Raw genomic sequence first — 21,125 nt, 5'->3', positions numbered from 1 at the left:
TTTTTATGAACTCTACTTTATCAATTATGCTGTTCGTGTCATATCAGAGAAATCTTTGCCTAACTCAAGGTCACAAAGGTTTTCTCCTATGCTTTCTTCTAGTTTTATAGTTTTAGGTTTTTCATTTAAATCTATGATTCGTTTTGAATTATATTCTAGTGGATGTGAAGCGGTATCTCATTGTGGTTTTGATTTGAATTTCCCTGTTGGCTAATGATATTGAGCATCTTTTCATGTGTTTATAGGCCATTCTTAATCTTCTTTAGAGAAATGTCTATTCAGATCTTTTGCCCACCCACTAGGTTATTTATCTTTTTAATATTGGGTTGTAAGAGTTCTTTATGCATTCTACACACGTATTCTATCAGATGTATGATCTAGAAATATTTTCTCCCATTCTGTTGTTGCCTTTTCACTTCTTGATGACATCCTTTGCAGCACAAAAGTTTTAATGTTAATTAAGTCCAATTTATTTGTTGTATCTTGGGGATTTAAATAATAAAAATCTTGTAATTATCCACGTAGTTATCATTTCTGGTTTCTTCATTGCTTTGTGTAGATCCATATTTCCATCTGGTATCATTTCTTTCTGCCTAAAGGACTTGTAGTGCAGATCTGATGGTGATGCATTCTTTTAGCTTTTGAATGTCTAGAAAAAGTATTTTGCCTTTATTCTTGAAAGATACTTTTTCTGAGTATAGAATTCTAGGTTGATATATTTTTCTTTTTAGTTCTGTAAAGATATTGCTCTACTCTCCTTGTTTTTTGTATGTGTTATGTGTTTTTCCTCTGGCCACTTTTAAGATTTTCTATTTATCATAGAATTTGAGCAGTTTGATTAGCATATGCCTTGCTTTAGTTCTCTTTGTGGCTCTTGTGTTTGGTATTTGTTGAACTTCTTTGTTCTATATGTTGATAATTTTCATCAAGGTGGAAAATTTTCAGCCTTATTTCTTGAACTATTTCTCCTAGCTCCCTCCTTCTTCTTTGGAGACTCTAATGACATATATATTAGGCTACTTGAAGTTGTCACACAGCTTACCAGTTGCTCTATTCATATTTTTCATTCTTTTTTCCTTCTACATTTTGCATAATTTCTATTGCTCTGTCTTCAATTCATTAATATTTTGTTCTGAAATATCTAATCTGCTGTTAATCCCATTTAATGTATTCATCTCAGACATTGAAGCTTTCATCTCCTAAAGTTCAGTTTGAATCTTTTTTATGTCATCCGTGTCTCTACTTAGTTTTTTGAATGTGAACATCTTTTTAAATATAATTATAATAACTGTTTTAATATTCTTTTCTGTGAATTCCAGTGTCTTTGTCAGTTTCAATTGTTGATTTTTCTCATTAATGGTGTATTTTTCTTTTTCTTTGTATGCCTGATCATTTTTGTTTGGATGTCAGGCATTGTGAATTTTACTTTCCTGGGTACTGAATATTTTTATATTCCTGTAAATATTTTTGAGGCTTGTTGTGCAGTTATTTGGAAAAAGTTTGATCCTTTCAGGTCTTGCTTTTAAGATTTGTTAGACAGGACCAGAGCCATGTTTAGTCTAGAGCTAATTATTTCCCACTGCTGAGGCAGGACCTTTTTGAATACCCTCTCCAATGCCCCATGAATTTTGAGGTTTTCCAGTCTGTCTGGTGGGAACATGTACTACTTCTGGCTCTGAATGAATGCTGAGTTCTGTCTTCTAATTTTTTGTGTGGTTCTTTCCTTAGCCTTAGTTAGTTTCTTCATATGCCTGTACTGATCAGCACTCTGCTGAATACTCAGAGCAGACTCTTCAGATCTCTCTCTGCAGGTCTCTCCTCTGGTACTGTATCCTTTGAACCTAGCTGCCTTGGTCTCCTCAGGCTGTCAGCTCCATCTCATCTACTCAGGGAATCAGCTGGGCATTCCTTAGGAGGGAACTTCCTGTGTTGTGGCCTGGAAACTAAGGCAGTGAGCTGGGCGGTTATTTGTTTCTTGTTTTCCCAGGGATCCCTGTCCTTTATTACCTAATGTTCAGTATCTTGAAAACCACTGTTTCATATTTTGGAGTGGGTTTTTTTTTTTTCGGATTTCGTTTGTTTGTTTTTGGTTGTTTCAAGTTCGAGAGTAAATCTGGTCCCTGTTATTCCATCTTGGCTATAAGAGGAAGTCTCTTTAGTCTGATTTTTAAAGAGTAGGAATTGATGGCTCCTAAGGTTTCTTTCAACTCTGAGATCTTTGATTTGTATTACATATCTTTAACAGCTCATTTTCCCATCTTCACAGCATCCCATTCTCTCCTCAGAACACTTAACTCTGCTGTTTATCCTTGGAAGTTTGCTTGGGATTAACTCTGGATTATGAATGAACCTTGTTTATGATACAAACACATTACATAGAATGATGGCAGTTAAGTGTAACAGCAGAAAATGGATGTTTTTTTCTAATATTCTTAACATATTTAGAGTTGTTATAATCTAATGTTCTACGACGTGGCTAAAGAGTTCCTTCAGGAACTAGACAAGTAAGACTTTAATTGTAATCTTGTATTTTTAATAACCACAGAACTATGCAACTAACATTTATGTTCTAAAGTAATTACTGCAGCTTTTCTTTCATTTCAGTGGATAATATTTAACTGTAAGATATTCAACTGTAAGATAAATATGTAAGATATCTCAAAACCTATATTTTGCTTAAAAGAGGGAGAAAGAAGACCTTGGCTTTAATGCTACTGCTTAATAGTTATATAACCTTATTTAAATTTTTACGTTTCTGAGCCTATTTTTCCTCTACAAAATGAAGATAATATCAACACTATTCTGAAAAGATAGCATGGAAAATATGTAAAAATACTTTATAAATCAGTATTTTTCAGAATTTTGGGACCATAACCCCCTTATAAATACATCTTATGTGGAGTTCTCATACACATACATATACATATACATATATATATATATATATATATATATATATAAGTTTACTACTATATGTGGTATACACTGATGCTTCCTGTTCTATTTCACTGAAAAATAAACCTTTGTTAGTGACCCATTAATGGGTCATCATATCTCACAGTTTAAAATATTTTGTCTATATAAAGAAAAAACAGTGAGGTACCTTATTAATAAAAGCTAGAGGTACTTAGATTACATACTGTTAGTTCTGTTATCAAGTTTCACTTCAAAACAGTTTGAATATAGTATAGTTAAATATGTATAATTTTATTAATAATTTATATAAGATTATGTCTCCACATTCTCAGTTTTAGTCTTTCTTTTCCCTAATAATTGGGCTGGTAATAACTTATAAATAGTTAAAAAGAGATACCTCAAAGTTTTATCTTTAAGTAATGAAGTGGTTTCTTACGCTAAGAGTTATGGTGTTGAAGCATGGTAAAGTCCTGGAACTAATATTAGCTTTGCATCTTTAATTTTTTTTTCCTTTTTCTCCCCAAAGCCCCCCTGTACATAGTTGTATATTCTTCATTGTGGGTCCTTCTAGTTGTGGCATGTGGGACGCTGCCTCAGCGTGGTTTGATGAGCAGTGCCATGTCTGCGCCCAGGATTCGAACCAACGAAACACCGGGCCGCCTGCTGCAGAGCGCGAGAACTTAACAACTCGGCCACGGGGCCAGCCCCTGCATCTTTAATTTTTAATTAGATAGTTTTCTTAATACCAACATTTTTTTCTATATCACTTAAAATAAAACAAGATTTACAGTCAGTAAAACAGATACCATCATAGAAAACCTTCCTTGTGGTGAATTAAATTTTTCAGGATACTTGGTTATCATTTGGTTAACTAAATTAAAAAAAATAGCTAAAGGTAGTTAAGTCCATTGTTTGAACTTAACTTAGTCTGTAGTGTAAGAAGTTTGAATCTATCCTACATTTTATACAGGTGTGTGCCACCAAAAAAAAGGCGCATTGCAGCATTTTTCATAGAAGGCATCCAGGCTTTCCTGATCACTAAGAAAGTGACTAGGACTGACGTTCCCTCATGATCGTCTTCCGTAGGTTCTGCTGCACCGGTAGAAACCATCTTGATTAAAAGTCTTCTGTGGTATCACATATCCTTAACAACCACTTCGTTAGAGTGGAAATTCTCTCTGCAGTGGAGGCCTCCCCTGCCTCTTGTCTCATAAGTTTAACCTTCTCTGTTTCTAGAATTAAGGATCCTTAGTTTATAAAGAAACTCAGAAGATCTCACACAACTGGTTGTACTATGAATGATAGCATGTAATTTTGTAAATTTATAAATAGTTTTTGAATATTTTTCCTTATAGATAAACATTAAAATGTTCACATTCTTTCTTCATATAGACTCCAAACCTTTCCAGACTTGGAGGAAATCTGTTGCTGTGTATTACGGTGGAAAGATTATATGATGTAATGCTCAAATAATCTACTGGAGGACTTTGGATATAAAAATGTTTCTTAATGTGTTTTCCAGATGTCTGTGACGTTTTGAAATTGTCCCCCCGCCCCCCACTTAATTTTAAGGCTCTTAGATTGACTGAATTGAGCCATAGAAATTAATGAAGTAGAATACTTGAATTGAATAAACTGAAAGAAAATATCTGTCTCTAGTAAGCCAATATCAGTATAACAAAAATAATTTATAGAAACTCACTTCCCAAATGGCGATATGCTGTACGTGGGAAATGGTGTGTTAATTGAAATATTATGTTAATAAAGAGATGTAAGTGATATAATTTTCAAATAATTAGAGAACAGTAGAATCTATGTAACACAAACTATGCTAAACATAATTTTAATATTTCTTTGACTCATTCAATAGGTTATAGATGTGTAGACATTCCAGTTAAAGTATTACATTATCAAATTTTAGTGTTTTGTAAGATATTTTTCCTCATACCTTCTCCCTGCATTTACTGAATATTCTATATTAGCACCTCTCATGGTGCTCTACATGTAATAGTCACATAGCTAAGTGTACTGAAGCTGCTAACAATTTGATGTACTTAAAGAAACAAAGTTCTGATTGATTCTGATCTGTTTCTTTCAGAAAAGTCACCACCCATATAATGGAATTTTATCTGATTCTATAGATCAGATTTCTTTATTCCGGATATCGTGGTAACAATACAGGAAGTACGCATTATTTATTTCTGCAAGTAGTCTTCACTGCTGAAGGAAGAAATTTTTTAAGCTACAGCAGAATTCTTGTTGGTACCTTTTATGGAAATCCTGATTTTATTTTTAATTTTTGATAACCTTTTGTTAAAGGTATGAGCAAGCAAAGAACTTACCTCATTAGGCAAGTCCACTTTTATTAGAATGCCTAGAAGAGGATTGATTCTTCAGACCCGGACCCATTGGCTACTGTTGGGTCTCGCTTTACTCTGCAGTTTGGTATTATTTTTGTACCTTCTGGAATGTGCCCCTCAGACTGATGGGAATGCATCTCTTCCTGGTGTCATTGGGGAAAATTATGGTAAAGAGTATTATCAAGCCCTCCTACAGGAGCAAGAAGAACATTATCAAACCAGGGCAACCAGTCTGAAACGCCAGATTGCCCAACTAAAACAAGAATTACAAGAAATGAGTGAGAAGATGAGGTCACTGCAAGAGAGAAAGAATGTAGGGGGTAACGGCATAGCCTATCAAGGCAACAAAGAACAAGCACCTAGCGATCTTTTAGAGTTTCTTCATTCCCAAATTGACAAAGCTGAAGTTAGCATCGGAGCCAAACTACCCAGTGAGTATGGAGTCATTCCCTTTGAAAGTTTTACCTTAATGAAAGTATTCCAGTTGGAAATGGGTCTCACTCGCCATCCTGAGGAAAAGCCAGTTAGAAAAGACAAGCGAGATGAATTGGTAGAAGTTATTGAAGCTGGCTTGGAGGTCATTAATAATCCTGATGAAGATGATGAACAGGAAGATGAGGATGGTCCCCTCGGAGAGAAGCTGATATTTAATGAAAATGACTTCATAGAAGGTAATGAAAAATGTGTTGGTCCATAGTTATGTTAGTGTGACAAAATGCTATTATTGTATCTTGGTAATATAAGTCAGTCATTGTCCACAATATTAAAACATTTATGTTTTTATCCACTTCATTCCACCACAAATTTGAAGTGGCTTTTTAGAAAAAGTTACAAAGTGATCATAATAAAATAGAGAATAAGGACCAAGGAAATAGAATAAGCTTATATAGAATACTACTCAAGTTGAAGGGCTCTTAGGGCTGTGTGTGCATGCGTATATATTTGCGTTCCTCTCTTAACTGATCTTGATGTTCTTTTTTTATATTTTTAAAAATGTGTCAAGATTTGAAAAACTATTTGATAAAGGAAAGACAAAGAACCTAATTTAGTAGATTAGGGTTATTCTCTATTTTGAGGGGAAGAGAAGCACACGAAAAGGTTAGGGAGGCATACGTAGTTTCAAAAGCATATTTGACATTTGAAAAAAGTAAAGAAATAAACTTGTTTTCCTAAGATAGACTGTAGAAAGGGCATGGGATTTTTATATATCAAGATGGGACATGACTCAAAAATTGAGGAACACTTCTATAAATTTAAGATATTACTGATTGATATAAATGGGAATAATTGTAGATCCCCACCCATCTCCATCTTAATACCCCCTGCTAGATGTTTAATTACAGCTTAAAACCATTTTGGATATAAATCTTTCTTGAAAGTTCTCTTTGCTTGATTCTATAAACAATATACCACATGTAGATTTTTTGACCCAAAATGATCTTGGATATCACTTGCTGTACTATAATATAATACCTTGAGGCCTTTGGAGGCCATCAGGGAGGGCATTGTGCTTTTCTGTGGCATTTCAGCTGTCTTTTCTCTGTAGCCACCTCTTTTTTCTGCTGTCACTTCCTGTAATTTTTGATGGATTGTTTCTCTCAAAACTCTTCTAATTTTTCTGCAAACTTCCATACTTTTCTCTCAAAGACATCTCAGATTACTGTGTTTAAATCTATACTAATTTTTTTGGTCTGAATTCACTCTAGTCAGTATGTGTGTGTGTATCACTGCATTATTTCTTTATTTTTCTGTCTCCCTCACTCGACTGACCCTTCCTCAAAACTGGGACTCTGTAGCCCTCTTTATACCACCAGTGACTGACACAAAGGCACTCAGTTAATTTTTGTTGAGCTGAACCAAGCAACAGAAGTTTTTACTCTCAGGTCTAGAATTTAATATTGCCAGAAATTATTTATTTATTTTCGTCCTATGGTTACAGTATTGATAGGCCCTACTATTAAAAAAAGTCATATGTAAAAAGGAATAATTGTCATTTGGAGCATACTTTATGGATTGAATATTAATATAGCAGAGCAGTGAACATTTTTTTAACCTCTCCTTTTCAAGAAGTAGTTGTTACTGACTGTACAGTGGGGATAAATATTTTCACAAATAAATAAAAACACTACAAGTCCGGTTTCATACTTTGAATCAAGTAAAATCATTATTCACATTGAATTTGTAATCTTTGCCATGGAGACATCTTTGTCCCTAACTCTTTCCTTTAGGTTATTATCGCACCGAGAGAGATAAGGGCACGCAGTATGAACTTTTTTTTAAGAAAGCAGACCTTATGGAATATAGACACGTGACCCTCTTCCGCCCTTTTGGACCTCTAATGAAAGTGAAGAGCGAGATGATTGACATTACGAGATCAATTATTAATATCATTGTGCCACTTGCAGAAAGAACTGAAGCCTTTGCACAGTTTATGCAGAACTTCAGGTAACTCTCAGGGCTTAATGATTTAGCTAAGCACTCCTAAAACAATCACATTCATGTGGGTTTATTTAGTTTATCTTCACTGAGTATGATTACTTAGAATTACAGAATAATTTTATAGGCTTTGGGGAACTTTATTTTTTTGGTAGTCTCTTTTTTCTTAAAGCATGTACAGTATATTGTGTTACTGATTATTTGAACTATTAAGTAAATTGAAGGTGACAACTATTAGAAACTAAATTTGGTGACCTTTATAATTGTGTATGAATTCATTTTAGGACAAGTTGAATTTTTAAAAATAATTTTATTGAGGGGCCGGCCCAGTGGCGCAGCGGTTAAGTTTGCACATTCCGTTTCGGTGACCCAAGGTTTGCCAGTTCGGATCCCAGGTGTGGACATGGCACCACTTGGCAAGCCATGCTGTGATAGGCATCCCATATATAAAGCAGAGGTAGATGGGCAGGCATGTTAGCTGAGGGCCAGTCTTCGTCAGCAAAAAGAGGAGGATTGGCGGCAGATGTTAGCTCAGGGCTAATCTTCCTCAAAAAAAAAAAAATTTTATTGAGGCATAATTTACATACAGTAAAATCCACATATTCTCAGGATAGAGGTTTCATATTGTTTGAGAAATGTATGTACTCATGTAACTGCCTCCCCAATCAAGATATGGAAAATAGCTGTCTCCCCAGAAAATTCTCTTGAGAACAATTTGGATTTTAAAATTAAAATAGATTTTAGAAATACAAACGTTCAACTAAAAATGAGAGTTATTCCATCTTGGGAAGCAGAGACTTAACGATTTTTAAAAGAATTTTTTCCCTTTTTTTGGTCATTAAATTTGGATATTTTAAAATGCTAAAGTGTTAAAGAATTAACAATTATATATTAGGGTGACTGAGGGAAGTTTTGCTTTTTTGTTTTAATTTAACAATTGCCATGTTTTTAATACTTGGATCTGCTAGTTTTAATGCTTTGTAACCCCAGTCTTTATTCTCATGTTAAAATTGTTGGATTTACAAGTTAGTTAACACTATTCTGTAGCAGACTATCTAGAAGTCATGTCTCCAAATGAGTTTTGCCTTTTTGAAATAGCTCACTTGAGATCTGATTTCCTAAAGCATTTTTTTATTGCCTTTCTTGGAATTGCCTTCAGATGCTACATTATTCTTTAATACTAAGTAACCTCACTTGTGGCAAATATTTATTCCTTGATGATAGTTATGATTTCTGGAATTAGCGAGTCTGAAGACAAAATAACTCTTGACCCAAAACTTGAATATTTATTTATTTGGTTTTGAACTGATTGTGCCTATTTCCTTGAGTAGCTTATAATTTGTTTCTGAAGGCAATACCAAAGCAAAAGTTCCAAAAATGTTTTGAAACTTCTTGGACTGCTTCCATGGCCCTACAATGGTTGCATTCATTTAAACACATGCATTATGTGTTTATGTGATGCCTTTAACAACTCAGCAATATTGCCTCTTCTGTATTTATTTAAAGCTTCATGTGATTTCATTCTAAATGAGTAATGTCTCATTCATTTTCTTGTTAAAGCTTCATGTGATTGCTTTCTGAATGAGTAGTGCTTTATGTATTTTCTTGAATGAACTTTGTTTTTCAATTCTATTAGGGATGTATGTATTCATCAAGACAAGAGAATTCATCTCACAGTGGTGTATTTTGGTAAAGAAGGACTATCTAAAGTGAAGTATATCCTAGAATCTGTCACAAGGTTGGTGAACCATGTCAACATTGAAGTCCTTAATACATAACATTAGAAGAATTACAATTGCAGATATTTAATGAGTTAATAATTTTGAGTAGCTGCTGTTTAAAAGTTGGCTGAGCATGTGAGCGGTGGTCATCATAAGTTCGTTTCACCGCTAGGCTCATTCATGCAACTCTAAATGACTTGTCTTCCCTTAACTCTTAGCAGACAGCCTGGCATGATCAGGATGCTCGCTCTGCAGCCCTCTCACCTTCTGTGTATTTGCCTCCATTTCTTCATTCTGTTGAACTCTTTCCCTTTTTCTAAATCTAATGCCTTCACTTTGATATCATCTCCTGAGCTTGTCTCTTGTCACCTTTCTTTCCTTCTGTTTCCCCAAATTCCTTCTTCTTGCCCTGCAGATGTTGCTTAGGTCTCCCCTATCCTAAAGAACCCCTCACCTGACTCTACAGTACCCAGTAGCTACTGTTAGGTTTCTGTCCTTTCACAGCTAAACTTCACAGAACAGTAGTTCTCTAACTAAGCAACTCACGTAGTACCTGGCAGATAGTAGGTGCTCAGAGGTTTGAATGAATGAATTAGTAATTCCTTAATACTCCATTATTAATTCTCTAGCTTCTCAGCCTTTTTCATCTCTAAGTTATGGACCCAAAGTTTTGATCTAACCGACTAACTGACAGCCTTTTCTCTGTCATCCTCTTTGATCACTTTTTTACATTTGACACCTAACCGGTATTTACTTCTTGAAACTTTACTCTGATGTTTGTATAATATAAATATTTTGTAAATGTAAATATGTTATGATGTAAGATATTAGGTTGATTGTCTTTTCTGACCACACCAACTCTGTATCCTTTACTTGCTTCTTTACCTTTCTGCTAGTTGTGGCCATTCCCTAAGAGTCCAGATTTGGCCGGCCATTCTTCTCGAATCGTTCAACTAACATTCGAGTCCCACCGACTCTGTTCCAGGTACACTGCTCGGGAGTCTGACTGGGGTGGTTGAAATAGGACTGGGCACAGAGGAGGGAGTTGCAGTCCCTACTCCAAAGGGACTCTCAGAGCACCGGTGTATAAGAAACAAACATTGTCTTCTCCTCCCCCTACACTAGCTCCTCCTCCTGATGGCTCTCTTTCTGTTCAGACTAAGACTGTTCTCGTGATCCCCTGGACTTGATGACTGACAGCCAGCACCTTTCCCTCATTCTTTACCCCTGATTAGTCAGTTCCTGCTTTCTACATGGGACCTCTTTTCTGTCTGTTGCTTGCTGCTGCCACCACCCTAACCCAGGTTCCTCCTCCCTCCTTTTCATCCTTTCTTCTCTTCCCTTTTTACCATTTTTGGGTCACCTACTAAGTGCCAAGCACACACATTAGTATTACTGAGGTTCTCCCTGCAATAATCAAGACTCCTCTGTGGCAAATGATGGAAACCTATCTTGAATTTGCTTAAGGAAAATGGGAGCATTATTGAAGAATCTCGGATAACTCCTAAAACTAAAGGGATTACTACAACCAAATTTGGGGAAGAAAACCAAAACGGCTTTGTATCTTAGGGACTGAAACCAAACACTTGAATACCATCAAAATTCTCTTGTTTTCTTCTTTTCTGTTTTTCTCTGCATGTTGACTTCATTCTCCTGTTGCAGATTGACTTCTTCCACACATGAGATATATGGCTGTTGGCGTCTCTGGGCTTTGCATCTTCTTAGCTTTGCCATCAGAGAGGAAAGAGCTTTCTCCCACATCCAGTTGAGAAAATCCCAGGGAAGGACTTTTGCCCACCCTTAAGCCAGTGATCCTGGCCAGGTGGGGTGGGAGTACTGTGATTGGCCCAGTTGGAGTCTGGTCCCCGCCCCTAGGAAATTACTGTGGTTGGGGTATTCTGTGATTATTCCTCCACGTGGTGCTGGGAGTGTGAGATGGTGATTGGCAGTTTCCCCAAAAGAAGAGAGAGATTTATATCCTGTAAGAGGGGGAGTGTGGGCACCCACAGCCTTTGGAGTCTACTCCATGCACTATTTGAGCCTTCTCTTCTCTCTACTTGCCATTCTATACTATTAGAGGAGTAATCTTCTAAAATGTTCCTTTTTTTGATCCAGCTATACCCTAGTGCAGCGGTTCTCCAGCTTTAACATCAGAGTCACCTCGAGTGACTTGTCCCAAGAGAGAGACAAATGCTCAGTTCCACCCCTAGTATCTGATTCAGGGGTTGGGTGGGGCCCAAGGATTTGCATTTCTAACATGTTCCCAAGGGAAGCTGATGCTGTGGATGCAAGGACTTCACTGTGAGAACCACTGCCCTGGCAGGAAAACCCTGACTCTTCCTTGCTTTTAGGACACTGACCAGCTTCTTTAACTTCTCATGGAAGATGATCCTCAGTCTGACACTTTTATGGTCTTCTCTCATTCTTCCCATTTTAGGATCCCTCTGTTCCAATCTGATTTGTTTGATCCCTGTTCTCCAAAATGCTTTCTACCTTCTTACCTCTTTGCTGTTGAGAATAATTAATTGGAATGACGTTTACACTCACCACTGAATTCAGGACTTTAACCAAGGCATAACTTAATTCCACTTCTAACGTCTTCTCTAACTACTCCAGATAAAAGCAACCTTTTTTCCTCAGAACTGCTGTTTATTCATTCATTCAGCAAATATTTACTGAACTCCTACTTTATCACGAGCACTGTGTCCACAGTAATGAACAAAACAGCATCTCTGCTCTCATGGGGCTTACATTCCAGTGGGAGAGACACTCAAACAAAGAGATCTGGTGGTACTGAGGAAAACAAAGCTAGGCAAGGGGATAGAGATTAAAGAGAGGGAAGTCGGGGCTGCTCCATGTATGGTATGAGGGAGATCCCTCTGATAAGAGGACATTTGAGCAAAGATCTGAAGAACTCTAGAGAAGAGTGCTCTTTGTATGTATCATTCATGTGAAATGCATTATTTATTACCAGACATTATGGCTATTTTTCCATATGTATATTTCTTTTCTCCCCAATAGTTTTTTAAGATCTTGAAGGCCAGTGGCCCCTCAACACTTATTAACCTTATACAACCAGCGTGTTGCCTCAAATGTGGGCATTTAGTGAATATGTGTCCCTGATGACAATCATACACATGAAACTGATGGTTTCGTTTCCTTGTGTGAATGTAGAACCAACATAATAAAATATCCGAACTTTAAACATATTTTGTAAGTTGTGTTGAAGGAAGAGAGTTGTTAATCTTTAAGTGGCACTTATTATCATGTGTTGTATGTTCTTTCCTCATAGTGAGTCTAATTTTCACAATTACACCTTGGTCTCATTGAATGAAGAATTTAACCGTGGACGAGGACTAAACGTGGGTGCCCGAGCTTGGGACAAGGGAGAGGTCTTGATGTTTTTCTGTGATGTTGATATATATTTCTCAGCCGAATTCCTTAACAGCTGCCGGTTAAATGCTGAGCCAGGTGCGTAAAATGTTGGTAGATGAGCTGAGCATAGAATTTAGAAAACTGTCAGCATGTCCCATATTTTGAGTCAAGTTAATGGTATTTTTTTAAAGTTATAGTAGGCATAGTTTAACTGGAATATTAAGTAGAAAAGTGAAAATTTGCCCCTCTGAAGTTCATACCCCTTGTTCTCTTGTTGCCAAATTCCAATGTCTACGTTTGAATGCAAATAAACAAACCCAAAGAAATAAAAAGCCTTGCAGCTGACAAGGAGGAAGCAGCACCCCATCAGAAAAAGAGCCAAGCAGACAGTGTGGAGATGTGTGAGAGTCAGAAGCACTCTACCTCAGGCGGATGGAGCCGGCACACACACAGGCACGCACACAGAGGTCTACATTGCAGATAGTGCTTGGTCTCCAGACTATGCATTTTGGGATGACTTGCTATACTTTGCTTTGTGTTGTAGATAATTTTTGAAAATGTAAGAGCAAATGACATTTTTATAAATCAAATCTTATTTTAAAGGTGAAAAGAAAGTTTTTCTGTATTGAAAAATCTCATAGTAAATCTTTTTTATGTAGAACTATTCATATCATGCAAATTATTACATTCTTATTATTCAGTTTGGTTAGGAATAATTGTCAGGAACTCTCTGAGAGCCTAGTGAGTAAATGAGGGTTAAGTTTACTTTGTTACAGCAGACAGCATGAAGTTCAGAACGTGGAAGTTGAAGGAGACATATTTGCTCAATGTAAAAGAAATATTTTTATATCCAGAAATAGATCTCTCAGAAATTGAGTTCCCCATCCTTAAGTGAGTTTTAACGAAGGTGAGATGAGCATCTGCTAGGAATCTTGTAATACAAAGGCTGCCACATTACTTACAAGGTCCTTGACAATTACTGAGCATTTCATATGATCACTTCTGGTTGAGGCTAGTCTTAGCAAAGGGTTCTCTATTGAGGGGAGACCAGCAAGTTAACCTTTGAGGGACCTTCAGTACTAACAATTTGAATGCCAACGACAAGGCCTTCTGTAGGCCTTCTGTCAAGTATTTTTAACTCTTAATCTTCCAACTTTTCCAGATCTTGTTCAAATCTGTCTACAGTTCTATATTTTGATTATATATATCCATTGTACAGTATTCTTTGGATTTACTGTTTGTATGATTCATTTTGAAGAGCGTATTTAACAGAAGTTTCTAAGTTTCTTGGTGATGGTCAGAAGTTAACCTACATCTATGACTGCTAATGAGTGAAATAATGAGTAATAAATGGCTCACCTAGCTGAGAGAATACCTTTGCGCATCTCCCCAAAGTCAAAAGGAATAAACATGTAAAGCACCCTTTAGTCTATTTTTTTCTCTGTTCTTTTGCAGCGTCATAGTTTCATAGTCACCTACTGATATGTTATAAAATCATTGTGTTCATCAAATCAACATGATATTCAGTAGCTTGAATATTGATAGAATAAAATCATTATATGTGACAAAGAGATTTTAATATAAACTCTTATTAGATATTGCAGTAAAGATCAGTCATTCACTTTACAGCTTCTTTGTGCTTTCTAAACATATTTTAATTTATAGGTAAGAAAGTGTTTTACCCTGTGGTGTTCAGTCTTTACAACCCTGCCATCGTTTATGCCAATCAGGATGTGCCACCGCCTGTGGAGCAGCAGCTGGTAAGACTCTTACTGTCAGATATAAAAGGCCTCACAGATCCTTGCTAGGTTCCTTTATGTGTTTCACATGTAGAAAACAAAGTTTCGGTAAAAAAACTTTAGTTATTATAAACAGATTTTCATCGTCTCTCCCCATCCCCAAATGCTTTCACATTTATTGTTTGAAGAATTGTGTCATTCTGGTGGGGGGGGGGGGGGCGGGGAGTTTAGGCCACAGAGAAAAACTTTATGTTCCAGAATATGAAAATTTTACAGTCATTTCTGCCAACTTATTTTTAGTAATGCTAAAAATAAATTTTAAAATTAAAACTACTAAATAACTAAGAAGGAATAAGATACTGTAGGAAATTACTTAGTCATGGCATGGAAGTGCTGTATATCGACCAAGTTATACTTACATAAATTTTTAAAAATTTTTAAATAAACTTACTGTGTTGAAATAATTTAGATTTACAGACAAGTTGGAAAGATAGTATAGAGAGTTCCTATACTTCACCTAGTTTCCCCTAATGTTAACATCTTACATAACCATGGTACATTTGTCAAAACTAAGAAGTTAGCATTGGTAAGTTACTGCTAACTACACTATAGATTTTATAAGGATCTCACCAGTTTTTCTACTAATGCCTTTTTTCTGTTCCAGGGTCCAGTCCAGGATAGTATATTGCATTTAGCCTAATCTTTATTGTTAACATTAAGAAAAAATGGGAACAAATGAACTAAGTTAAGATGTTAAAAACATGAAAAATAACTTTGAGGAAAGAAATAAAAGCAGAAATTAAAGAACCAAAAATAATAGGTTGACAAATATAGGAGCTGCTTCTATATTTGCAAAAAAATTCTTTGTAATAAAGTGGGCAGATTTAGGGTGAAAAGGAAAACAACATTGGAAATTAGAACAAGAAAACGTTGAGAGAAATGAGTTTTATATAATGGGTATAAAAAGTTCTAAATAAAAGGAAAGACTTGAGAATTTATAAAATAGTAACGTGAGCGAAGTATATGTTAGTGTTTTATAAAAGCTCATGTTAGTATTTTATAAATAAAAGATAGACGTTCTGAAGAGACTAAGAGCTATTTAAAAAATTAGAACAGTTATCATAAAATTACCCTGCAGGTACATAGATAGAATGTTTTACTGGTGAGTTCTTCCAAACTTTCAAAGAACAGTAATATTAGTGCCATATGATCTACTTATATTTTATGAGGCCAGCATTAGCTTCATACCAACCCATGGCAGAGCATGTACACACACATACCCCTCTACCATCTCTGTAGGCCAGTACTGCTTAGGAATATGGATACAAATGGGATTAAATGGCAAACCAAGCACCACATCCGCCTTATCTGACACTCTAAATCCTTTGTAAAAATGAATTATTAAAAAGAAGTTATATTAGTGTTGGAAAATGAGAGAAGTGCCATTTGTAGATCTAAATTTTGAGAAATTTCTGTAAGATGGCAATAGTTGGCATAGGGTTAATGGAAGAGAACTGTCTGGGACGTATTCAGGAGAACACTGAAGATGAGGCTGCCTTGCATCCTCTGAGCTCAGAGAAGACAGAGTGGTGGAGTACATGTGCTTCTCTGGGGGTGTGCTGAGCAACAGGTACCACGGGGATTGGCCCACAGGCTGAGGCAGGGTGTATGGTCCTTGGAGCTAGAAAGTCAGGGTAGGGTCCTGGGAATACTGAGTTGTAGGTTGGATAGGGAGCCCCAGACTCAAAGGATGAGCTGCTGTTAGCACTTTCTGCCTGAGACCACGTTTGGCCCCTCCTCTGCTATTGCCGTAATCATAGTTAACAGCCATGGATTTTTGAACAGTGATTTTTGAAACAAAAATGAGTAGCAGTTAACCAAAACTAGCCAAACATTTGAAGGAAACCAACACTATGAAAGAGAGGCACCACATTTTAATAAACAGAAAAATCAACACATGATAATATGAATACAGATAGAAAACAACTTTACAATAAATATACCTTTAGGGAGATTAGAGAAAACATTAAATTCATAAAACAATATGTGTTGTTAAAAAAGAGTCAGAACTTGGAAATTGTGAAAATATAAAACTCAGTAAATGGGCTGAATAGAAGAACGGTCACAACTGAAACAGATTTGTAAACTAGAAGATAAGCCAACTGGGTGCATAAAGACCAAGAGAGAATGTGAGAGAAAAATTGAGACATGGGAAATCAGTCCAGAAGCTCCCAATTGTTTGATAGGAGTTCTAGAAGGGAGAAAAAAGAGAACAGATTGGAGAGGCAAGGAAATGGAAGAAAACTTCAAAGAACTAAAGAAAGACAAGTCTTCTGGCATTTGAGAACAGCAGTTAAGGGACAATCCTAATAGCTTCCAGAGATACCAAAAATAGCAAAACCTAGCTTGTCTGTAAAGGATTAAGAATCAGATTGGCATTTGGCTTCTTCTTGATAATGTTGGTGCTAGGAAACAATAACACAATACTTTAAACACTCTGAAGAAAAATAATTTTGATTTTAGAAGTTAAATTTGACCTACTATTTGAGGGTAAAAGAGACATTTTTTAACATTCAAGGACTCAAAAGTTTATTTCTCACAGACCTTTTCTAGTTCAGCAGAATAAGAAATGAATACATTAAAAGAGGAAGACCTGAGAATAAGAGTGATCAACAGCAAAAACCCAGTAAAAGTTTTGTTTAACAGTTGTTGATGACACACATAATAAAAAAGAAATTAATAGCAATTTGGGATTAAAAAGTCAAAGGGTATATACATGGTAAACATACATGTATTCTCTAGCTCTGTCTCCTGAGAGGGCCCGGGAGCAGTGACATCCCAAGAGTAGCAAGCACACCCAGCTCCCAGACCTTAGTGCTGGGACAGGAAATAGAGGAGCCTGGAGCATCTTATAGCTCCAGAAAGTAAGGAAATACTCAAACAACAAAAGGATGGGGATATGTCAAAGGGAAACAGCCTGAAAGAGCTGCCAGTGGCAAAGCTGGAACAACTTGAGCAACAAAATAAATAACATAGGACTGGATTATAACCCCAAGCATAAAATATCCATGAATCCATATTGATATAAATAAATGAGTGAGTAAATAAATAGGTAAATAATAATAAATGAGTGGATAGGTCAATTTGATTAGATAAGATGAGATAGATTTACATAGGGGGAAAGAGATATCTTCCTTACAGAATTCTAAATAACTTTTGTAGATACTCCCTTTTCCAAAAGGTGGAGCTAGATGACTCACTTCCAGAAAAATTAGTATGGAAAAAGAAAAACTAACTTTTCAATAGAGAAACCTGAAAAACACCACCTTAAGCCAAGTAATAAAGGTTAACATCACCAGTGTTGTCCTGCACCCCTGATATGATGTAACAAGAAGGGCACTTCACCTCTATGGGCTTCTAAGAACCTAGAACCCCAAACTGATCATGAGAAAAACTTTAGACAAACCCAAGTTGAGGAGCATTCTATAAAATGCCTGACCAGTACTCCTCATAACAGTCAAGATCATCAAAAACAAGAAAGACTGAGAAACTGTCTCAGGAGACCAAGGAGACATAACATCTAAATACAGTGGTGCCCTGGTCTGGATCCTAGAACAGAAAAAAGGACATTAAAGGAAAAACTGGTGCATTCCAAATAAAGTCTAGAGTTTGGTTAATAGTAATGTACCAGTGTTGGTTTCTTAGTTTTGACAAATTTATAACAACAATGTAAGATAATAACATTTGGAGGAAGCAAAAAGTAAGTGAGAGATAAATGGGAACTCTTTACTATTTTGCACCTTATCTGTAAATCTAAAATTATTTCAAAATAAAAAGTTTATTTATTAAAAAAAAATACTTGAAAAACAAACAAACAAAAAGGGCCAAATGGACTCAACATATGAGGGTGAAGAGGGGAATGCAAAAGCATGCTAATATTCTTGTCTGGTTTGGGAGGATGTGGGCAAAGAATGATTTGAATGCAGATTTATTCTAGGTTTTGTGTAGAAAAATAAGCTTAAGTACTTCCACTTCAGATGCTAGTTTCATTTTGTAACCTTTGCAGGTTACTCAGCCTTTCTAAGCTTCAGTCTCCTCACTTAAAACACAAGACAAAAGTTTTCTCTCCTTAATGTTTAAAGATATATTAAAAGTTAATAGGAAATACACTCAGAAAAAAAATAGGTAAAAGACAGTTGATAATAACTCACAATAAACATATTTAAATAGTCAGTCTTACTAAGAATAAATTACAACAGCAATGCAGTACTTTTTTTCTGCTATAAAATCGCTGTTTTTGAAAACAACCATGTGAGTGAGCCTGGCGGGATGGAGCTCTTCCATCCTTGCGTGTGGTGTGGAAATACACGCCAGTTTTTTGGGTCAGGAGTTGTCAAATAGGTTCATCCCTCTGATCCAGTAATTTCCACTTCCAGGAGTCTCTCTTGAGGAAATAATCAGAACTGTAGAGTAGCAATATGTATAATATTGACGAACATTAAAAGCAAGAAAAACTCTAATATTAAAATAATATATTGAATTACAGTATATACTGTGGTGAATATTAGGTATCAAGAAGAAAATGTTCCTGAAATGTAAATAAGTACAGCAGTGGAAATGTTGTTATAAAATGGGAAATGGCATATATATATTTTAGATACTTTAATGCTAATAACAGCTAATATTTTCATGCACCCTTTTCTACGTGTGAAGTACTATTCTGTTTATCATACATATTAACTCATTTAATCCTTGTAACAACCTCTGAGGTAGGTGCTGTTATTTCCCATATTTTACAGATGAGGACACAGCTGTGTGATTGATGGTTGAGTGCCCACCCAAATGCACAGCTGGTCCGGATGGGGCCAGGAGCCCGGGCACTGTGGCTGCACAGTCTCCACCTCTTATCCGCTTCATAGACTGCCTCTGTTATATTAATTCATCAAATGTGAGGGTCTGTTCTATGGCAGCCACTATTTACCACTGAATAGAACCATACAGGCATGGTTATTCTTCACAAGAATCTTTATTCTGGTAGGAAGAGAGAAAATAAAATCAATTAATAAATACCATGATCATTAAAATAGGCTGAGTTATGAAGAGTAATTAGGTCGTTTCTGGGGTGTGTTTGGTCAGAAAGGCCTTTCTGAGATGGGTTGTTGGAGGGGCCATCCGAATGACAGGAAGGAACCTGCTGCGCAGTGGCTGGGGAGGGCAGTTCCAGGCAGAAGGAACAGAGGGTTTCCTAAGGTGGCTAGAGCACAGCGGGCAAGGGGCACAAAGCTGGGCCAGGTCATAAAGAGCTCCTATAAGGAGTTTGAACTTCATGCTAAGTGTGATAGAAAGCCTGCTAGGGGATTAGATGTGGGAGTGAGGGAAAGACAGTGGCAAGAGGGAGATCAGGACTTCAACTTGAGCATAGTGGGTGTGTATTGTTTATTAGACATGCAAGGGAAAGTGCCAAGTTGTCAGTAGGATTTGTGAGTCTGGTGTCTGTGAGCAGCTGAGGGCTGGAGATGTAGGTAGCTGTGTCCCCCACATGCTTAAGAGAAGGACAGATAAAAATGCGGTAAGATACTAAAATTCAGGGATTATGGACAATCCAAATTTCTTTCTATTTTTCCTCAGGGAAAATGCATTGCTTTAAAAATCAAATAAAACCAATGACTCCTTTCCCTAAGTCTAATAATATTTGAAGAATTTTTAAAGAAACTAAGTTATAAATGAAGTCATAATATTTGTAAAATCAGAATTGGCATAAGGTAGAAATGTTAAAGTGGGTGTTTTGTTTTAATGCTTTGCACCAGGGTTATATTTTGACTAAAGAGATAAGAATATTAGAGCCTAGCCTTGGTTTTGCCACAAAACTTATGCCTCTATGCCATGTGCATGGCATTGTTCCAGGTGCTTGGGATATAGCAGTGATCAAAATTAACAAAAAGCCCTGCCCTCAGTGAGCTTTACATTCTAGAAGGGGAAGAAGCCCTCCCCCAAACAAAGAAACGGAAAAGGAAAATTGGTACCTCATTTATTAGCTCCAGCTTGAGCTGAGTTTTCAGTGCTGCTTAGTTCATTCTCCGTTTTCCAGTCGGTTCTCCCATTCTGCAAAGCAGCTTTTTCACTGTCCCTACTCCTCTACATACCTGTATATTCCTTATATTCCTGCTCTCTGCAGGAATTTCCACGTGGTTGCCCTACAGATCCCTCAAATTCATCATGTCCAGAACCCAGCTCCACATCATTCCTTTCCTCTATGCCCCCACTCTCAGAGGATTGCAGCATCACATACCTGTTGTTTAGGGTGGTAGCCTGCTGTCATCTTTGGTTAATCCTTCCCTATCACCCCCAACTTTTGCCAATTCAGTCACTTGTTGACTTCTGTCAATTCTGTGTCCTAAATCTTTTTTACATCCGTCCAATTTTTTCTTTCTGTACATACCATGATAGTCTATACCACTAGCTTCCCATTCCCAGATTATAACTGTTGCCTCTTAATCAGCCTCCCTGTGTCCCTTCTGGCCCCTTTTTATCTATTCTCTATACTCCAGCCAGAGTGATCTTCCAAAAATAGCATCTGA

The 21,125-nt window shown here is 36.5% G+C and overlaps 1 protein-coding gene across 2 annotated transcripts in view; it reads left to right on the top strand.

The window, feature by feature from the left end:
- The window catches only part of CSGALNACT2 (chondroitin sulfate N-acetylgalactosaminyltransferase 2), a 43,064-nt gene that overhangs the window by 7,645 nt on the left and 14,294 nt on the right, over positions 1-21,125 (top strand). Inside the window, exons 2-7 of one of the 2 annotated variants that reach the window (XR_011524710.1) lie at positions 5,015-5,947; positions 7,505-7,721; positions 9,349-9,450; positions 10,330-10,418; positions 12,726-12,904; positions 14,474-14,568. Coding sequence is in view for 1 of the 2 variants with exons in the window: in XM_070567688.1 (XP_070423789.1) it covers positions 5,287-5,947; positions 7,505-7,721; positions 9,349-9,450; positions 12,726-12,904; positions 14,474-14,568 (1,254 nt within the window). In the remaining variant the exon portion in view is untranslated. The remainder of the gene's footprint in view (positions 1-5,014; positions 5,948-7,504; positions 7,722-9,348; positions 9,451-10,329; positions 10,419-12,725; positions 12,905-14,473; positions 14,569-21,125) is intronic. The other variant, XM_070567688.1, reaches the window with a different exon arrangement.

The sequence above is a fragment of the Equus przewalskii genome, chromosome 1 (assembly GCF_037783145.1).
Source record: "Equus przewalskii isolate Varuska chromosome 1, EquPr2, whole genome shotgun sequence".
Classification (NCBI taxonomy): domain Eukaryota; kingdom Metazoa; phylum Chordata; class Mammalia; order Perissodactyla; family Equidae; genus Equus; species Equus przewalskii.
Note: the sequence above shows the minus strand (reverse complement) of the source record. Positions and strands in the feature narration are given on the sequence as shown.